This window comes from Callithrix jacchus, chromosome 18 (genome assembly GCF_049354715.1).
Source record: "Callithrix jacchus isolate 240 chromosome 18, calJac240_pri, whole genome shotgun sequence".
Classification (NCBI taxonomy): Eukaryota; Metazoa; Chordata; class Mammalia; order Primates; family Cebidae; genus Callithrix; species Callithrix jacchus.
The window spans coordinates 30644338-30665897 of record NC_133519.1 but is presented as its reverse complement, the minus strand read 5'-3'; the positions used below and the strand labels follow the sequence as shown (position 1 = coordinate 30665897).

Here is a 21560-nt window from a genome sequence, read left to right as displayed (position 1 = left end):
TCTGGAGTTTGGAAGTCCTAGATTAGGGTATGAGCATGATTGGGTTCTGGTGAGAGCCCTTTTCCGGCCTGCACATTGCTGTCTTCTCATTCTGTCCTTGTGTGGTAGAAAGAAAGCTAATTAGTGCTCGGGCCTCTTATTATAAGGTCACTAATCCCATTCATGAGGATTCTGCCCTTATGATGTAATTACCTCCCAAAGGCCCCACCTCCTACTGCCATCACTCTGAGGGGTATACTTTCAACATATGAAGTTTTGGGGGAACACAGACAATCAGTTCATAACAGTTTATTTAAAGAATTATGATAAGAACAAATGATTTTAAAACATATATTTCTTCATTTCATGTACGGAAGGCTAAACGTAACTTTTTTTTTTTTTTTTTTGAGATAGAGTTTCGCTCTTGTTACCCAGGCTGGAGTGCAGTGGCGCGATCTCGGCTCACCGCAACCTCCGCCTCCTGGGTTCAGGCAATTCTCCTGCCTCAGCCTCCCGAGTAGCTGGGATTACAGGCATGCGCCACGGTGCCCAACTAATTTTTTGTATTTTAAGTAGAGACAGGGTTTCACCATGTTGACCAGGATGGTCTCAATCTCTTGACCTTGTGATCCACCCGCCTCGGCCTCCCAAAGTGCTGGGATTACAGGCGTGAGCCACCGCGCCCGGCCGGCTAAACGTAACTTAATGAGCATATGTTGAATTGAAGTATCCTTAATTCAAGGAAATAAAACTTAGGTTGCCTAGTATATAGATTGCCTCATATGAATGAGGTGGCCACTGGCTGTTGTCATTTGTGGCTCAGCCTCTGCCGAAGGGCCAAGTTGAGACTATATTGGGAACAGACCCTGAGAGGGCAAAGCTTGACACTGAGTGTGCATGTGATGGGTGATTTAACAAAGAAGTTATGATGCTTAAGTTATTTATTGTTTTAAAACTTAGATAGTCTGCTCCACAAATCTCAGATAGTTTGGGAAGATAGCGGTTTATAAAGCAAAGGGGAAAATGTCTATAACCAAATCTAATTTTGTTTTTCTTTTACCACTGATAGGATTTCTAAGCTCCTCTATTCTATTTCTTCTCCATCAAACCCAGAATTCATTTGGTGTAGAAACTGTCTTGCTTTTTAGCTGGGCAAATCTGGTATTTGGACATGCTTATCTGATAAATACAGTGGAACCAAATTACATTTTTTGGGTCATACAGTATTTGAACTTAGCCAAATACAGTATTTTTACTTAACTTGCGAAACGCTTTACCATATACAGCTTTTGTCAAAAAACAACTGCAAAAATCTCAGTAATTCAGAATTGTCAATTTCTGATTTATATGCCTACCAACAGGAGATTGATGATGGTTATCATAAATTTGCCTGTGAGAGGATAAGAAATGCACAATGTCCTGAATATAAGACATACTCATGGTTTGCTTATTTAGGCCTTTACATACACTTGGTTTGATCATTTTTTTCCACATTTGATTCTATTCGCTATTTGAATAGTAGAAGCCCTCTTTGCCCATGAAGGGCTTGATGGAAGAGATACTTTGTTTTTCTTCATTGTTTTGTTAACACTGAATGCTGACTCTGAGCAAGGGAGGCAGACAGTCCTTATGAAGCAAATCAAGATAAATAGGATAACAGTTCTCCCTACTGTGTAGTGATGGGACTAAAATATGTGCCCACCTTCCTGCAATGTGAAATAGAATGCTGGGCTTCCAAGAAGGAAGATCTCAGCAGCAGGACTGGAGAAAGACTGAAACTGTAAGAAGTGTTTGCTTTTTATCTGGGCTTTAAAGCACAGACAGGATTTGAATAAGCCAAAATTGTGAAGAAGGTGAAATGAACATCACAGACAAAGGCAAAGACATACAATATAAGCAAAGGCAAATTGACTGAAACAGGGTACATGAAAGATGGGGGAAAAATAACTGTGAAGAAAGATTAGAGTCAGACAGTGGAAAATTTTTAATATTGTACTAAAGGGTTTGGATTTGATTCTATACCTAGTTCGGAGAAATTACCATTATAATATAGTATGATTACTACAGTTAAAAATAGAGGTGAGCATGGGGTGCTTAGCAAATGATAAGAAAGGACATCCAGGCAAGATAGTATAAGGGAAGTGTTGTAAAAATTTTCCAAAAGAGGTACCATAGAATTCAGTGTTGAAGGAAGAGAAGTTAACCAAATAAGAAGAGGTGAGGAGGGGAGGGAAGAGGGCCTGGGAGTTGGGAGGATCCAGTGCCAAAGCCTGGAGCCTGCCAGCCTGTAGTCATGGCCAAGGCTCAGAGTTCAAGGGACCCTGTTATTTTAGCTTCTCTCTCTTGACCTTTTGTTTAAATTTGAGTAATCATTTTCCCTTTTTATGAAATACATGTACATATGTATATCTGCTTTCCTGAGCTCCTGCTCTGCACTAGAGAAAAGCATTGCTATAATACCAATTTGAATTAATTAGAGCCTAAAGGAAGACACTGTTATTTTAGTTATCATTTGTTATTTTTGTAAATTTATTATTTAATTTAGACATCTTGAAATATTAAAATTAATTCATAGCTCCTCTTACTGTCTTATTCTCCCAGTACTCCGGGATCTCAGATTGGGAACCAGCAGGGTCACAGTAACATAGCTTTCCTGGAATGAATAAATTATATAATCCAGAAACTCTACTGTTTTAGTGTATAAAAAGTGAAGCTCACTTGGTGTTCCACAAAGGGCAAGAAATTGCTTCTGAAATCTTTTAGAAATAGGAATCTAAATTGAGAACACCATTTCTATCGTAGCATTTCTTTTTATTGCTGTGAAACAGTGAGAAAAGACAAATTACAGGTAAATATTAGTTAAAGGTCACATGATGTACCATATAAACATTTTGGGCACTTTTTCAGCTAATATTAATCTTCCATAGTTTGGAACTTATTATGACTTAGCAATATTAAAGATATTTTTATAACAGTGCTGTGGAGAGAACAAATCATTATGTAACTTTTAAACTTGGTCTATTATTACATGCTTAATTTAAAGGAATGTTAAACATTTTTCAAAAGATTTTTGAATATTAATTAAAAACATCTTATGGGCTGCTTGCTTCCTTACCTTCAGGACAGGGTTGTTTACTCCAGACATGGCATTTGAAGCGATAGTCAAGAAACAGATTGTGAAGTTGAAAGGGCCGTCCTTGAAGAGCGTAGATCTGGTAATACAGGAATTAATCAACACTGTGAAGAAGTGTACCAAAAAAGTAAGTTTGAATTATTTAACTTTCCAGTATGTGGCTTTGGTTTACGAACACTCCCTATCTCATTGCATGATTCTCTTTCCCTGACCCTCACTTTGTTATAGATGTTGCGTGTTTGCCTACAGGGAAGGATTGTGGAAAGTACTAAGTGGGAACTGCTTCCATGGAGGGTAGACATATTGTCTTCTATAATTCCTAATATGGTGGTTTAGAAAGAGTATATTTCTTTGGCTGATTTTCCCCTTGTTGTCTTTAACAAATAAATATTATTTCTGAACGATTAGGCAAATGCCCTAAGCTTATTTTCCCTCTGGTGCATGGATGAGGGTAATTATTAGAGGAAGGGAATCATTGATAGTATGTTTATCAATAAGAAAATTCTTCCAAATTCCAAATGTATTCCACTTGAGCCTGGGTGTTCTGGGAAGGGGCAGTGTAGTATAGTGTGGTAGATAAGAATCCAGCCTTGGAGGTTCAGTGACCTAGATTCAAATACTGGCTCCGATATTTACTTTCTGTGTGACCTTTGGCTTAACATCTCCAGTCTTGTTAATTTATCTGTGAAATGAAGATGATGATGATGATAATAGTAATACCACCTTAGTGAGGATTAAGCAAGATGATGCCTGAAACCTATGGGACACCTAACACACTGATTAACGATAGTAAGCGCTCAGTAAATGGTGGCTGATCCATAAATTGCCATTTTAGCAGCAGCCAGTATTCTCTACCCTATCTATTGAATCTATGCTGTAAAGTGTTAGGGCAGGACTTCCCAGGTAGAAGGACTCCTCATTGAGGAATATGGAGAACGTGTGCTCAGTTCTTCAGTACATGAAAGGAATATCTTGTATTAAAAAGCAGAAAAAGAGAATTAGTGATGGTGTTTAGAGTAGGGTAGGTCTAGCCCCTTGACAGTTAACATCGGTGCTTTGAATATTTCTTTAATTCAGAATGTAGGTAATTCTGTTTGTGTTAGTTTTGTTATCCTTCCCTTTATAGATGGTTAATAGGAGTTACCTTTCTGAAAGACCAGTGGGAAGAAAGAGAAAGAGAGAATGAGAGGGACAGAGAATAAGAATGAATATAAATATTATTTCCCAGTTACCTGACAGAAAGGCTCAGGTAAAGAACAGATGTACATAGTAAAAGAGGCAAGTGAGCTGAATTCCTAGATGTGAAGGCTAAAAGATAAGCAGTAAATGGAACTAGCTTGGGACCTAGAGTTGACTCTAGGAGGTTCAGACCCTTTCTCTAGAGCTCCTACTGCTTATTTCCTAAACTTCTGGTTCCTATTCTCCAAAGCAAGAAGAGCCACAGGAGTTAAAGGACTGAGGGACAGGAAGAAGAATGCACATGGGACTGGAAAAAAACGATCTTTTTTTTTTAAGATGGTGTCTTGCTCTGTTTCCCAGGCTGTAGTGCAATGGCGCGATCTCGGCTCACTGCAACCTCTGCTCACTGCAACCTTTGCCTCCTGGGTTCAAGCATTTTTCTCTGCCTTAGCCTCCTGAGTAGCTGGGATTACAGGCACCCTCCACCACACCCAGCTAATTTTTGTATTTTTAGTAGAGATGGGGTTTCACCACGTTGGCCAGGCTGGTCCCGAACTCCTGACCTTTGGTGATCCGCTGACCTCGGCTTCCCAAAGTGCTGGGATTACAGGCATGAGCCACCATGCCTGTCTGAAAAAAATCAATCTTTCTACCAGCTCGCCACTAGGAAACTTGAAATCAGTTGCTAACACTTCTCATCCCTGCTACCTGGCCTACTCTTCAAAATGCAACCTATTGTGTCCCTTGTACATTTAATGCTCTCTTAATCTCTTAAATGACTTTGGAGATTAATTGATACTGAGTTTTCTACTAACCCTAAGGATTGCCACTCTCAGTACACAGATGTAGCGCTTCTCTTTAGGTTGTCCATGTTTCTTAGTTCTGCCAATTAACCTCTCTTATTTACAAGCGACAGTTGTGCTGTATTTGTTCCCAAAACTGTTTAGCCAGTTGCCTGTATTTTAATAACATACTTTAAATAAGGAGAGCAAATTAACTGATCCAATGCAAAAAAGACTTTGAGTTTTGTTTCTATGAAAGCTAAACTGAATGCTTTGAGAAGACTTGACAAATGTTAGCTACGAAAGCTTTGCTATTGACTAGGTGTAGGCAAGATAATGCCAAAAGAATATGTGTGTGTGTGAGGAGGGGGTTATAAAAATCTGGATAGGTTCTGCATTCAAATTATTTCACAAGTGTCTTCAGGTTCTCCCTCCACTGTAAAGAAAGCAAAACTGGAAATTATAGATGAAGGATGTGGTTTATGTAAGACAGAAGACACATAACTCCAACCAGCAGATCCATATGCAGAGAACAGACCTTGGCCTTACATCAAAAGATTGGCACATGTGTGGACATTTATGTTTTAAGTTACATAAAGTGTTTATGGTATGCATGAGTCATTTTTTTTTTATCATTTCCCATTTTATCCAACCTACTGGAAAGCCAATAGTCAGTTCTGATGGCATGGGATGAGACAGCTTGTTCCCAGACACTTTTTGGCTTCTATTCTTCTCCACCCTTTCTATTATATTCCTTGGATTGGTCTCCTATATACTTTTACTATGTTCTCAAAACTTTCTATACTTTGCCTTAGATAAGAATAAAATCTAGCTTTTTCCTTGAGATTACTGTTTAGCTCTTAGCTTTCTTCAGTGAAGGATATTTCTTCCAGCCCAAACTGGAAAAATCTAAGAGCTTTTATTGAGTATGACATTTGCCCACTTCTCCTTCTGTGGCTTCCAAACATTATTCTTTCACTTTCTCATAGGCAATGTCAGCTGTCCCTGTTCCTTATATTCACTGTCACCAGCAAGTTCCAAGCCACTCCTTTGCATTCATCAGGATCTTTAGAACCTGGCTTACATTTGTACTCTCCATCCCCAATTCACCTTCAACTTGGAAGTGTTCAATGTCCATGTAGAGATCATGTCAAACTCCTAAAAGCTACTTTTCCTTGAGATCTTTGCTCTCCATTCAGCCCACACTAGCTAGCATCACACCTTCATGACTTCTTCTGGCTCTTGTTGTCATCAAAAAATGTTTTACTGAGAAATTGTAAATCTTAAAGGGCTTGCAGAATGCTGATCACCCTCTTCATCCTCTTTAGATTTTAAGCCAATTGGGAAATTAATGGAAAAGCTCTATTTCAAAGGTTTGAAATTTAATGTCCACTTCACTGCTGACAGATCTAGGTTGGAAAATGTGGCAGGGTCTTGCTGCTAAAGTGGGAGCCTCCTGTTATTTCCCCTTCCAGCATTAAACCTTAGAGCCCACTAGGCGGATGCGTGAGCAGATATATATCCATCATTAGTTTTCTTATCTATTACTTCAGTTTTACTTGGATTAACTTTGCCACCCATTGAAACTCCAGGGCTGCTAAAAGTTACCGCTAGTCTTTATTCCCCCCGCCCGCCCCCAGGCTTCTAGAGAGCTTGGAGATAACTGTTTATTTGTGTGAACTGGTGCCACAACATATTCACAGTCTTCTTAGTCCAATTTCAACTGCTGCCCATTAGTGCTTCAGTGTCTTAGTGTTTAGCAGCCTCCTGTGTTCTCCACAATAATGACGGTAAACTTTGAGCACTGTCTTCCAACCTCCTCACTCATGACTTTCAACCTCTTTCAAGGACGATTTCACAGAGTAAATAGGGGCCATAAATGCGCACTATGAAATATTGATTCTTGTCTTCTATTCCTCAAATCTACCGTATTCACAGCCACACTCTCTTTTTATCCTTGTCTCTGTTGATATAATATTCCTGACCAAGGGGGTGGGGTTCCTACTTGTACTCTCCCCTCCTTAGATGATTTCCCCATATGAGTCTTTTATTTCCTGAACCATCATCTACTCCATCACTTTTTAAAAAATCAGCATATAAATATATCTATGTCTGTCCTAATTTAAAAAGAAACAGTGACAAAGACTCATCTGCTGCCTTATTTTTCTCCTCTCATGGTAAGCCTTCTTGGGAAAAAAGTAATTTATGCTTTGCATCTTTACTATCTCATTTCCAGTTAATTCCTCAACTGAAATATGGCTTCCACACCACTATTTTAGAGAGTTAATTATTGCAAAGATCAGTAAGAGTCCTGATTGCCAAATCTAATGGACACTCTTATTCCTGATACTCTATTCCACTCTCTCTATAAAGCTGGCACTCCCTTCTCATGGGTTCTCTTCCCTCTTTCTCTTGATTTCTTCTCCACCTCCTTTGAGCATTTGTCCACTTTTGCCTGCCTCTAAATACTGGAGTCCCACAGAGCTTACTACTGGATTTCTTCTCTTTTTACTATACTTTCACCTTGACAGATCACATCTGTGATAGTTCAACTACCACTTAAAATATTGGTGATTCCCAAATATATACCTCCAGCTCAAGCCTCTTTATGAAACTGTCTACACACTACTGCTACTTTTCTCTTTTACTTAAAGCCCTGAACATTACTTTTAAGCCTGAAGAACTCCAGTGGCCCCCTAACTGATCTTTCTACTTCTGGCCGCTCTCAAATTCATCTTTGCTACTGCTGTTCAAAGTGGCTTTTCTAAAATACAGATATGCCTTTTGCCTATATCCTCAAAATTATTCAATGGCTCCTCAGAGCCTTGAGAATAAAGTTCAGATCATTTAGGGTTGTATTTAGCTTTCCTGTCTGATCTCTGAATACTTCTCCAGCTACATCTTTGGTCCCACTGCGTGTTTCAGCCATTCTAGATGATTTGCACTATCCTCAAAGATTGTTCATGCCTTTGACATTTGCATAAGTGATTCCTTTTGTCTAGAATGTTTCAATTTCCCTTCTGTCTTTACCTGCCATCCCCTCTCATTTTTATGGAGCTAGCTTGATCACCATGCTTTCCTTAAAATCTTCCCGAAGAGCCTCTGTGAGTCCCTTCCTGGTCTCTCTCCTGACTCCTTTTTGAGTGCTTCTGTTGATACTCTATGTGTATTTATGTCATAGCATTTATGATACTGCCTTGAGATATGTTTGTATTTATTTGTTTACATATCTCCTCTTGTTGATTATAAGCGCCTTTGGAAAAAAGGCACTATGTCTTTTATCTTCTCTCTAGCCCATAACACAGTGACTAGTTCCACATAGGGGAATTTTGTAAGTATTTACTAACAATTTAGATGTTCTAAAGTTATCCAGTGGTCAAAAATGTATATACTTGGTTTTAAAAGAGTATTTTAGCCATCCCTTTTAAAATGATACAATTTAGGCAGGTTTTCTTTCAAACATCTATCCTTTTTCTTATACTGCATTTTGATGCTCTTGATTTTTGGTATTATTAGGTCTACCTTCAATATCCTTTATTTTAACTGGTATAATTAAAATATTTTGCAAAGCAAAATAATCCTAATTAGAGTTGAGTCTTCTGGGACTTTATTATTTGCCTCCTTTTGAACATGACCCATAGATAAGGTGGCTATATAATTTATTGTTCAGTGCCGGACATTTTTGAGACTTCAAGAGGGTACTATGAATACTTTCAGTGGAGTAATAGGAGTAAACGAAGACTACCCCAGGCAATGTGAAAATAGGTAATGCCAGCTATATTGTAATTATAAATTTCTATTATAGCATATGTATATATATAAACATAAAATACCATTTTCATTTACTCCTCATGTTGATGCCTCATGTGTAAAACCTTAAATGCTTTTTTCTTAAGTCACATAAATAAACAGCAGTGAAAAACATGAGATTTATGTGTGTTCAAATAACAAAACACAAAGCTAGACTCCTAGCCTGGGAGAATGCATTTCTTCCCAGATACTTTCTTACTGTTGTCTCTGGGGCACTGGAGGATAAGACAGGAACATTAGAGCTTTATGAGCTATTTGGCTTCATGCCAGGGACATCTCAACTTTGGAATTTATTTTGATGGGCATCACTTTTCAGCTGCTTTTCTTTACCTCCTTTTCTCCAGTGCATCATCACAGGGTGCTGAAGGTCTTTCCAGGAAGCACTGAAAACATCTTGTTTTTTTTTTTAACCACAGTTTAGCAATGGTGCCATTTACTGGCCTCTTGGGAAAACACTTTCTTGGATCGTTATCATACTCCTGTTTAGAAAAAGAAAACTTTTGCAAAAGAAAAAAAAAGATACCTCAGTCAGCTATTAGAAATACAGGGAAAGGGCTGGGCACGGTGGTTTATGTCCGTAATCCCAGCGCTTTGGGAGGCAGAGGTGGGTGCTTCCCTTGAGGTCAGGAGTCTGAGACCAGCCTGGCCAACATGGTGAAGCCCTGTCTCTACTAAAAATACAAAATTAGGCAGGTGTGGCGGATGCCTGTAATCTCAGCTACTCAGGGGGCTGAGGCAGAATTGTTGGAACCTGGGAGGCGGAGGTTGCAGTGAGCCGAGATTGTGAAATTCCACTCCAGCGCGGGTGACAACAGCGAGACTGTTTCAAAAAAAAAGAAAAAGAAATTCAGAGAAAGACTTTTAATTAAAAAGTGCTGTTAGAAGAAATGCTGAATTTTGTGGCATACTAGGTAAGTACATACCTAGCTCTGAATATACATAACTAAACAAGTGAATCCAAGTCCTTACCATGGCTTACAAGGACCTACACAATCTTGCCCCTCCCCCTACCACTTTTCATCTCTAAACTCATCTCATCCCCTTTCTCTCCTCCTCTCAGTCCACTCCAGCTACACTGGTTTTCTTGTTTATTTAGCAGGCCAAGGAAACATGACTGCAGAGTGTTTGCACTTCTCATTTTTAGAGTGGGAAATGATCAGCCTCAAGCTATCTGCATGGATTAAACCATTGCTTCTTTCAGGTCTCTGCTATTCAAATGGCCCCTAAGCAGAGTCTTTCTCTGACTTTTCTATTTACAGGTGGATAGCCCTCCCACAAACCACACACACATACAGACACACCCCCATCGTTCATCTACTTACCAAACCTTATTTTTCTTTGCAGTGTATATTACTATTAATATATTAATTATATTATTTTTACCTGTTATTGTAAGACAGTAAAGGGATCTTCAGAATACAAGTTCCATGAGAATAAGAACTTGGTTTATTAAACTCATTGCTCTATTTGCAACCCCTAAAACAGCCTGGTTTTCAACAGTAATTATTAAGTGAATAATTTAAAAAATAAATGAATTATGTCTCTGACTCAGCAGGTGATGGTCAGTTTGGCTGAAGTAGGATGAAGGAAAATGGCTTCAAAGCATTATACTATTTAGGACTTTCTTTTAGGTTCAGATAGATGTGCTGTGGTTTTTACACTGTTTGAAGAGACTTGCATTTCACCTCCTCTAATGGTTGCCATCTGGTCAAACTCTGTGCTGTGCTTTGCATATAATACATGCCCAGGCTTCAAATCAGACTTTTTTTTTTTTTTTTTTTTCTGAGACAGAGTCTTGCTCTGTTGCCAGCTGCCAGGCTGGAGTTCAGTGGTGCAATCTCAGCTCACTGCAACCTCTGCCTCCCGGGTTTAAGCAATTCTCCTGCCTCAGCCTCCCGAACAGCTGAGACTACAGGGGCTTGCCACCACACCCAGCTAATTTTTGTATTTTTTTTTTTAGTGGAGATGGGGTTTCACCATGTTGGCCAGGATGATCTCGATCAACTTGACCTCATGATCTGCCCGCCTCGGTCTGCCAAAGTGCTGGTATTACAGGGATGAGCCACCGTGCCTGACCCAGACTGGTTATTAAAGTCTGAAACTTTTGTTGGGTATGATAGGAAATTCAGGCCTGGGACTTGGTTTTAAAAAGATAGAATCTCACCTTTTAATCTTACAACTCATTAAAGGATTTGTAATCTTTATAATTGGTTCTTAATTTGTAATTTACCATGGCCTCTGATTTTCCTCCCACTTTCTGTTTTGAAGTTTTTTCATTTTAACTGCTCATTAATATGCCTACCAGAGATAAACTTGGAAGAGAAAGATGAAAATCTGATTATGATTTTCAGGTGTTGTTTTGCCATCGTGTCAACCCACTCTGACTTCCTTTTTGGATGTTTCCTGAATTACCTAAGTAAGAGGCTTAAGTAAGAGGCTCTTCAGACTACTCTGGGCCACCCAAGTTTTATTCACCCAAGGTTGGACTTTTTGTTTTGTTTTTGTTTTTCTACTCTCCTTGTTTCTCAGGTGAGGACTTTTTTTGTTTGTTTGTTTTTATTCTTTAGCATTTCATAGATAACACCAGAGTTCTCTTCATTTCTCTTTAAAGGTATTTCCATCTTTTATACCTCACCACTTCTCCCACTATTTGTAAAAAATATTTGAGGTTTCTGGATTAGGTATTTAGCCAACTGGAGAAGGAGGGTTAGCACTGGACCCACTTGATTGCAGTCTGCCTCGCTGGGATTTGGCACTCTTTTCCCCTTCCTGCCACCTTCAGTTCAACCTTCCTCAACTTCCCATATGCCACTCATACAATGTAGAACACCCCATAAGGAACTTTCCCATTAACCCCTGTGTAACTTAGAAAACAGTCACTATTTCTTGATCTCTTTATGTTAGAATTGCTTCTCATCTTCAATCACCTTTATAAATGTTTCTATAAATACATCTGTTTAAAAAAATTTTTTTCATAACAAATGTGTTGTGCACAGATAAGTGATTTCTCATATACTGAATAAATCCAACATTTTACTATACAAAAACAAAGGATTACTAGGATAACCCAATTTTGTTGGGTTGGGTGGGTGGTTAATTCACAGAAAATGAAATAAAATTATTGTACACTTTTATGAGTGCTAAAATCATTATTGCTATTGCTATTCAGTTTGTAGCAAGCAGAATTCATTTAAAGGTTTATAGCTTTTTAAAATGAAAATCTTTATCTTTAGGTCAGCCAAACAATCAAGTCAAGTGATAGGTATAGAAGAAATTTTGTTCTTTCTTTTCTTTCTTTTTTTTTTTTTTTTGAGACGGAGTTTCGCTCTTGTTACCCAGGCTGGAGTGCAATGGCGCGATCTCGGCTCACCGCAACCTCCGCCTCCTGGGTTCAGGCAATTCTCCTGCCTCAGTCTCCCGAGTAGCTGGGATTACAGGCACGCGCCACCATGTCCAGCTAATTTTTTTGTATCTTTAGTAGAGACGGGGTTTCACCATGTTGACCAGGATGGTCTCGATCTCTTGACCTCGTGATCCACCCGCCTCGGCCTCCCAAAGTGCTGGGATTACAGGCTTGAGCCACCGCTATTTTCTTAGTGATATGGAACTATGAACAAATGTTTACCTGATAACTCCAGTCTTTGCTAGAGGCATCAAACATATTACTCCTGAAGCTACAGAAATCTTGCCTAGTTTCTCGACTGTTTCGAGAGAAATGTACTAGCATAGCATAGATCTTATGATCTGATTAACTGTTAATACATTTTGGAAGTATATAATTTTTGTTTTGTTGGATAGAATTGTCTTCCAAATTTAATTTTCTCTAGGAAAATGTGGTCCATACTCAAATTTAATTTTTATATTGAGGTTCCACCAAAATAATTAGTCACTACCCTAAATAACACTTATAACATTGGATCTTATAAAACATGTTTTGCTGCTTTCTCTCAGAACATGTATAATTAAAATCTTCTCCTGGAATTAAATATTGAAGGTTTTGATTCCTAAAATCGTGTGTATTGTATTGTTTCTCCATTGAATCTTTATTATTTAAGATCGGAAAGAAACTCTACAAAGCAGAAAGATGTGACAAATGTTTTTGACAACACTTCAAACTTTTCTTACCATAAAAGAAATCATATTGGTGAGATTTCATATTGGTTATCACAAGAATACATTCTACAATAAAAGACATAATATAAATTAAGTAATACATAATAAAATAATATTCATGAACTGGCAAAAAAAAAAAAAAAAGAATATTCAGTGAAGGCTGGGTGTGGTTGTGGGCGCCTAAAGTTCCAGCTACTGGGGAGGCTGAGACAGGAGAATCACTTGAACCCAGCAGTGCACATTAAATAAGAGACACAGAAGAGAGGTGAGGGACTGAATTGAACAATCAGTTAAGTATGTTTTAAAGCTAAGTAAAGGGTGACACAAACTGAGCAGGGCACAGTTTGAATGATATCATGAAATAATCTCATTATGAGATTAAATGAGATAATAAAATGAGTGGTAGAAAGCCTAATCAGAAATTGTTTTAAATGTCAGTAGGACTTTTTTTTAACCCCCTGTATATATGCATCTTAAGAATTGGGACTAGAGCTTTATATTTGAAAATCAACAGTTAAAACCAAGATTTTGATTAGTATACTCCCACAGCCAGTTCAATATCCACCAGCTAGTAACCAAACCAGTTGTTTTGTTAATGCCATTCAGTGATACCTAGATCTTACCTTGCTTAATGTCTTTTCAAGGTTTTCCTTTTTTGTCTCCACAATGGTAGTTCTTCTAGTGTGTTCTCTTTTTCTTTTGTTCCACTTAGAATTTAGGCTTATTGACTTCCAGTTGTCTCAACTGTAGGTACAAAATTGTGGCTCTTACAGATTCCTTTCCTGGTAGAATTAAGCCCATGGGCAGTAAGCTTGGAAAGATCAGTAGATACACACATGCACACAAATCAATCCTCTTGCCAAGGCTGGTAGATTGGAGGCATTCTTAGATGTCTCTGCTTCATGGGATATTCTTGTATTTTTGGCCTTTCCCGGACTTAATGATGGCCATGTACTGGCCTGGGGTCCTTCAGCTATCAAGTGTTTACTTTCTAATAAATATTTATATTGCCACTATTTGGTGGTTTTAAAAATAACTTTCTGCTGTAATCTGTTTTCTAAATGTTGCTAAAAGTATCCCACTCTTCCTTGGTAGACCACTATTGCTTGTGTAGTTACTTCTCTGAAGCAATGTGATCTTATAATAGCATGGTTGTCATTGAATAGCTTGGGAAGCTATCTGAGTGCAGGGGGAATAGATTGCTTTGGCGGCCTAGGGCAGACTGATGGTTGGTGTCAGATACACTAATCAAGAAGGAATGAAATTGATCAGCTGTCTCTTCCACTTTGAAGGCTTTTATAAGCCCACAAAAAATAACTTTCAGGATTTTCAGAGTTAAGAGGGGTTCTGGTATGATAGAACTTTTTCTGGAGAATGTTTCCAAAATGGAAAATTTGAGCTCCATTTGTATCTTGCAATAATTCATGAAATAAGCCCTCAGATGAGTATACATCTCAGGATTCAGATAAGAGCCAGTAAGCCAGTGAGGAATTGAGAGCCTCATGGAGACTCTGGCGATGATTTTTGAGGTAACCCAAGCAGCCATGTTTCTATGTTTTTATGTTTTCTATGTTTCTGTGTTTTATGATGTTATGAACATAGTCTGTAGAAATATTTGGAAATATAGATAAATAAAATTATGCATAATTCAAGGAGTTATCTCTATTAACACTTTACAGTATCTGTGCAAAACCTTTTTCTATGCACAGAGAGCAGACTTGTAGCAATAGAAGATTTAACATATATGTGATCTTGTGATTATGATGATTCCATGAAGTACTGCAGTTATCTTGCTAAGACACTAATATACATTGTGCATACTATAAAGGTGATGTGCACAGTAACCCAAGGTGACCATGCAGAAGCCACATTTCAGGGAGGCCAAGATTTAACTCCTTACAAGTTTGGAGACATATTATGTGCTACAGTATTACTCAAGAACTTTGGTATTTGTGAGATTGGGCTATATTCTTGAAAAAGATCAAGGGTTTGTTACTCTGTATGTGTGTGGATGTGTCTTAGTCCATTTTCTGTTGCTTATAACAAAATACCTGAAACTGGGTACTTTATACAGAAGGAATTTATTTATTACAGTTATGGAAGCGGAGGAGTCCAGCGTTGAGGGTCTACCTCTGGTAAGGGCCTCCTTGCTGGCGGGGTCTCTCTGCAGAGTCCCAAGGTGGTGCAGGGTATCAATCATATTGTGAGGCCGCTGAGTGTGGTAGTGTGCTAGCTCAGGTCTCTAGTCCTCTTCTTTTAAAGCTACCAGTCCCACTCTCATGATAACCTATTAATCTGTTAATAGATTAATGCACTCATGATGGCAGAGCCTTTATGACCCAATCACTTCTTACAGGCCCTGCTTGTTAAGATAGCCACATTGGGGATTGAATTTTAACATGAATTTGGGGGGAACAAATATTTAAACCAAAACATTATGCTTGTGCATAATCACATTATATATTTAGTAGCCTAATATTTTTTCACTTAGTATTGTAAATACTTTATCATATCATTAGATTGTATTAAAAGCATGATTTGAAATGGCTACATTATATTATATAAGTGAATCTACCTTAATTTATTTAACATCATCAGATACTAGGTAGTTTATAGTTTTATTTGTTTATCTTATCGTTGCTTTTCTAACTAATGCTGGGATGAATGTCCTTATCATTGTAGTTCAGACTTCTGTGAGGTTATTACGTTGAGATCTCTCTTTCTCTGTGTGTGTGTGTGTGTGTGTGTTTGTGTGTGTAAGACTTTTGATACATAATGTCAAATTGCTTTCCAGAAAGATTTCTCTTGTTGACACTCCTCAGCAAGTTTCAATTGTGTTAATCTCAGTATACCTTCACCTGCAGTAAGTCATCAAAAATTATAGCAATTTGCCAGTCATGGGCATGAGTTATTGTCTTTCCTTGCATTAGATCACTTGTACAGTTTGTTTTTCCTTCTGCTTATTGATGATTACATTTTTTACAAATTAAATCACATTATTTGCCTTTTTATTGAGCTATTTATTAATCTTACTCATTTGCAAGGACTTTAAAAATAATAATTGGAATTAATATTTTGGCTGGCATAAGTCACGAATGTGCCCATTTTTCTCCATTTCCATGGCTGTCATCCCAGTAGAAGCCACCATTATTTCCATTCCATCTGCATCGCTTCAGTAGCCTAAATTCCTAACAGAATTGCAAGGATCTGCTTGATGTGGCCCCTCTCTACTCTTCTAGCTTTGTCTTGGGATCATATTCCTCAATTACTGCACTGATTTTCTTTTACTTTTTTCACCACTAATTGCCCCCACTTCCACTTCCACCATGACTTCACACATCTTCCTGTTCCTGGCAAGATTCATCTTCTCCATGGTCATTCTCACACACTTTCCCTGTCTAAGTCCTCCTTTTGGATTAGGGTTCCTTAAACATTTTCATAGCATCCCATTCTCTTTCTTCCTTATATTGAAAATAACTGTAATTAATCTATTCACTTTTGCAAACTATGTTTTGAACAATTACCTACATAACTTAGATGGGGTGAGTGACTGACACACACGATTTTCATAGTTTTGCAAAAAAATGTACATATACTTATCTATTTTCTATGGGGAGAATTTAAAAAGTTAAAAGGGTCTCTCAGTGCTTCATGGGATGAATCATCCCTGAAGAGTAATGGGCTCTGAAGTCCTAGAACTTAGGTTAGAATCCTGAACCCACCATTTCTGAGCTGTTCAGTCATGGGCATGAGTTACTTAACCTCTCTGTGCTTTTCTCCTCTATTAAATGGGGTTGGCCAGGCATGGTGGCTCACGCATGTGATCCCAGCTCTTTGGGAGGTTAACTCAGATAGATCACCTGAGGTCAGGAGTTTGAAACCAGCCTGGCAAACATGGTGAAACCCTGTCTCTACTAAAAATACAAAAATTAGCTTGGTGTGGTGGCGTATGGCTGGAATCCCAGCTACCCAGGAGGCTGAGACAAGAGAAGAGCTTGAACCCAGGAGGCAGAGGTTGTGGTGAGCTGAGATCACGCCACTGCACTCCAGCCTGGGCGATGAGAGCAAAACTCTGACTCGAAAAATAAAATAAATAAATAAATAATAAATGGGGTTAATTATATCTCTCTTTTCTAATTGCTGTGAATATTAAAGGAGGTAATTCATGAAGTCCTTAGCACCTGGCACATGAAAGGCACTATATAAAATGTTAGTCATTATCCTTTTCTTTGTCCTCTTTTCCTTCTTCTTCATCTTTGAAATTTATTAAGTGCCAATGCAGCAGAGCGCAGTTCTAGGTGGTATCTAGGGTTCTGTTTTTCCCCTAGGGAATTGCTCTGCTGGTTTTGAAGTGTTTCCTCTCACATAACAAGGTTACTTCTGTTGACAGTTTGTGAAGCCTCTCCCATCACCTTGACATTCTTCTTTAGGAGTTGATGATATTTCATTTTTGCTTCCAGAATGGCAATGAGTATCTTTGTAAAGTAACATAATTTATCTCTGCTTCTCTTTTGGTGATGTAACTTTTTGAATACTAATACTCAGATCTGCTTTTCTTGACAGCTGAAAAACTTCCCCAGACTCTGCGAGGAAACAGAAAGGATTGTTGCTAACCACATTCGTGAGCGAGAAGGGAAGACAAAGGACCAGGTAAGGAGAGGTCTTCGGTGGGCATGGGGATGGTGGGAGGTCGAAGATCTCTGAAACGTGGTCTGGTAGTTCCCAACAGTCACCCTGTTGCTTAAAGGGGGAAAAAAATGGTGGAACACAACTATATTATATTTATTTTTACTTATTTATAAATTATATACATACTATATTAATGTATTATTTATGTTAAAAATATGAGCAAATAAAAAGACTTCGGAAGAATGAGATGCAAAAGCAGTAATAAGAGTTTCATAATTTTTTTCTCAATGTTCCATGGATCATGCACACATCCTACTTTGAAAATCACAAATTCAGAAACATACCACATTTTCTCTTTCAGATAGGGGTTCTTAACTTTTAAAGGGGTCCATAAATAGACTCCAGAAGATTCACAAACTCCTAAAACATTATTTAAAATTCTCAGTGTTTTTATTTTTTTCTGAGGAGAGTGGACCTAGCTTTTCATCAGCTTATCCATAGATCCTATGATTGAAAAAAAAATTGAGAATTACTCTTTTAAACATTTCTATTTTGTGAATATATGTGGTTGTAAGGAGTGACCCTGAAATTGTTTTCCAATCCTAGCTCTGTGATTTGGAAATATTATTTTCAGTGAGGATAATTCATTTAAAAAAGTAAGGGACTACATGGAAAGAATAAAAATCTTCTTAGGTTTAAATGGATTTTTCTTAGTTACTTATAAAACATTATAATGGGAAATACAAAGGGTTTTACATACCCTTGAATTCCATGACACAGCTGCACGTGTGATGTTGTGGAGAGAACACTGGACTTAGGCCATGTGCTCGCCACAAAATAACACCGTGTTCTTGTACAAATCACTGTTGTTTTCTCATGTACAGCATTGGTATGTCAGTCTATATGCTCTCTGAAAGCCCCTGCAATTTGGTATTCCAAGATTTTGTGATTCTCAGATGAGTTGGAAGGAGGTGAGGGAGAAATAGGGAATAGGAAGAAGACAAAAGAGAGAGGAACAAACCACACACATAGCACATAGAGTGTACATGGGGAAGAGGAGCGGGTAGGGGAGAAAGTAGAAAGGGAAGGACAGAAGGATGGAGACCCAGCAGGTTGGGACATTTATGAGTGATTCTAGTAACTACCTTTTCTCTGCTTGAGCTGTGGATTCATTTTCACTTCTTTTTATCATTGCGTTTTGAAAGTTAATCATTATTTATAGTTTTTTCTTATCAACTTTCACACTCTTGGATAGCTGCAATACCCAAAAGAGGAGAAAACAGACTTTGTGATGTAGTTGAGACAAACAAGTCAGTATTAACTCCTGAGTCAGTGAAATCAAGCCTAGAGCCAGATATGGAGCCCCAGGGCCAGAGGTTCTCCCTAATGTCTAATGTCTTGGCCCCTCCTGGGCTGAGAAAACTTAAGTTCGTAAGAGTCAGCTGTACTCCTGACCTTAAGTAAATAAGCTAACTGTTTAATTTAGTATCTTCTGTCCATAATATTCAAATGATAACAAATCTTACTTAACTCTTTGGGATCCTCTGTGAAAATAATATTGAGGAAAATATAGTATAATTTTTTTTAAACCATTTTAAATATTTTAAATAACACATCCATGTTAGTTGTTAACTTCTTCATATTTCAGAGTTTTTGTTTTAGTGAAATGGCATGTTCAAACTTCACAATGTTGTTAAGATTGTGGGGTCTGGGTTCAGACTATCTGACTTTGAATTCAAGCTCTGTTGTTTTTAGTGTTGATTCTGACAAGTTATTTGACATCTTTGTACTTCATTTTCCTCATCTTAAAAAGAGACAATAGTGATCGTTAACTCACAGGCATTTTGTGAGGATGGAAAGAAGTAAGCAAAATACAAGGCCAGGCATGGTAGCTCACACTTGTAATCCCAGCATTTTGGAAGGCTGAGGCAGGCAGGTTGCTTGAGGTCAGGAGTTTGAGACCAGCCTGAGAAACATGGTGAAACCCTGTCTCTACAAAATTTAAACAAAATTTAACTAATATACATATTATTATATATATTAATATAATATTAATTCAAGGAAGAATTGCCTTTTCTAATTTCAAGGGAAATTGTTTTCAATCTGCAACTCAGATACAGTGATTAATTTATTCCCCAAGTGGGAGATGGTGCGGGCATCTCCCTACTAAGTCACAGTCTCAGGTGGTCTGGTCCAACAGTTATCAAGTGCCTGGTCACAGCTGGTAGTGGTCACCTCCAATGCAGACTTGTGTGGCATAGCAGAAATGTGCTTAGTTTTGGTAGTGTGGACATGTCATTTTGGATAGATCTCACATTTGAATTCTGGACTCTGCTGCCTGGGGCTATGTGGTACTTTAAAGTATCCAGTCAGACAGAGCGACCCATATCCTCAGGCCTCTGTGCCTGAACAGCTCTGGGGCATTCTCACAGTTTTCTTTTTTTCTTTTAAAAGTAGAATTATTACCAACTTCTGCTCTGGAAGCTTTGTGGGAAAAACATCTTCAAAATTAAAAATATGGAAAGCCATATATTTGTCTGTAGCTTTTTCTTAAGCAAAGGTTTTCTGAATGTCTGAGTGTGCCAGCTGTTAGTCTTGGTACTTCCATACATGTAATTGCATGTTGAGGTGGTGGACTTTCTGGGCAATTACTGCTACCAGGGGTAGCTTTACTTTTCTTCAACTAAACATTCAGTAACTGTGGGTGAAAAAGGCAGTGAGAATCTCTGAGAAAGTGAAAAAATGAGAAAAAAAAATGGACTGTTTTTCTTTTCATCCCCCATATGCGACCTGGCTCTTTTCCTAGAGTGAACACAGACTCCCAGTTTCCAGGAATATGAATGAGAACAGCCATAGCTTTAATTTTTTTCCACTTTTTTCCTATACTACAGTCCAAGTTAATGTGTGTGAACGTCCAAAAGATATTCATGACAACCTTTGGCGATGCTGAGAATTATGTAGATATTTTGCTCCTTATGGTGGCAACAGTGTATTTGTGTTTAAATATTACAGTTTATTGGTACAAACTTTTGGCCAAATGGATTTGGACTATACAATTTAATAGAATCTGGCTTTATTGTTGGGAGAAGAGAGGCAAAACTACAACTAATCCCATAATGATCATGCTTCCCAATGTTTCAGTTTTCTTCAAGATATGAAACAAAACTGTATCTGACTATATGAAATTTTTTTCATACAAGTATGATGTTATTGACCCAATAGCCCCCATTCCTTGACTTTATTTTTGGTAGTGGGAGTGGATTTGGAGTGAACTTTTAAATCCTTTTTTAGCAGGTCCCCTTGTGACTCTCAGCAAGATTTGGTCAGATGACGGGTTGAGATTAGCCACAAAAGCAAAGCCTCAGAGCCCTTAGCAGTGGGTTCTGAGTACAAAACAGGAACAAGTGGCCACATACTAATTATATATATGGGAATAAATTGCTCCCTTGGAAGTTAACTGTTCTTGGCCGGGTGTGGTGGCTCATGCCTGTAAGCGCAGCACTCTGGGAGGCTGAGGCGGGTGGATCACCTCAGGTCAGGAGTTCAAGACCAGCCTGGCCAACATGGTGAAACCATGTCTCTACAAAAATACAAGAATTAGCCAGGCATGATGATGGGTACCTGTAATTCCAGCTACTTGGGAGGCTGAGGGGGGAGAATCACTTGAACCCAGGAGGCGGAGGTTGCAGTGAGCTAAGATCATGCCATTGCACTCCAGCCTGGGCAACAGAGTGAGATGAGACTGTTTCAAAAAACAACAACAAAAAAAGAGAGTTAACTGTTCTTCAAACCTGGTAGATAGTTACATAATTAAAGCCACAAATATTTATTGGGCACACTAGGTTCTAAGTTCTAAGGATAAAATGGTGAACAAGATAAACATAATCCCAGCTTCTATGGAGCGTACAGTCTTGCAGGGAAGAGAAACGTTAAAC

At 38.3% G+C, this 21560-nt stretch overlaps 1 protein-coding gene across 18 annotated transcripts in view; it reads left to right on the top strand.

Annotated features, from left to right (window-relative positions):
* DNM3 (dynamin 3) overlaps positions 1–21560 on the top strand; it is a 551570-nt gene that overhangs the window by 212902 nt on the left and 317108 nt on the right. For all 18 annotated transcript variants that reach the window (XR_013529537.1, XR_013529540.1, XR_013529536.1 and 15 more), the window contains exons 10-11: positions 3101–3239; positions 17560–17646. Coding sequence is in view for 12 of the 18 variants with exons in the window: in XM_035280126.3 (XP_035136017.1) it covers positions 3101–3239; positions 17560–17646 (226 nt within the window). In the remaining 6 variants the exon portion in view is untranslated. The remainder of the gene's footprint in view (positions 1–3100; positions 3240–17559; positions 17647–21560) is intronic.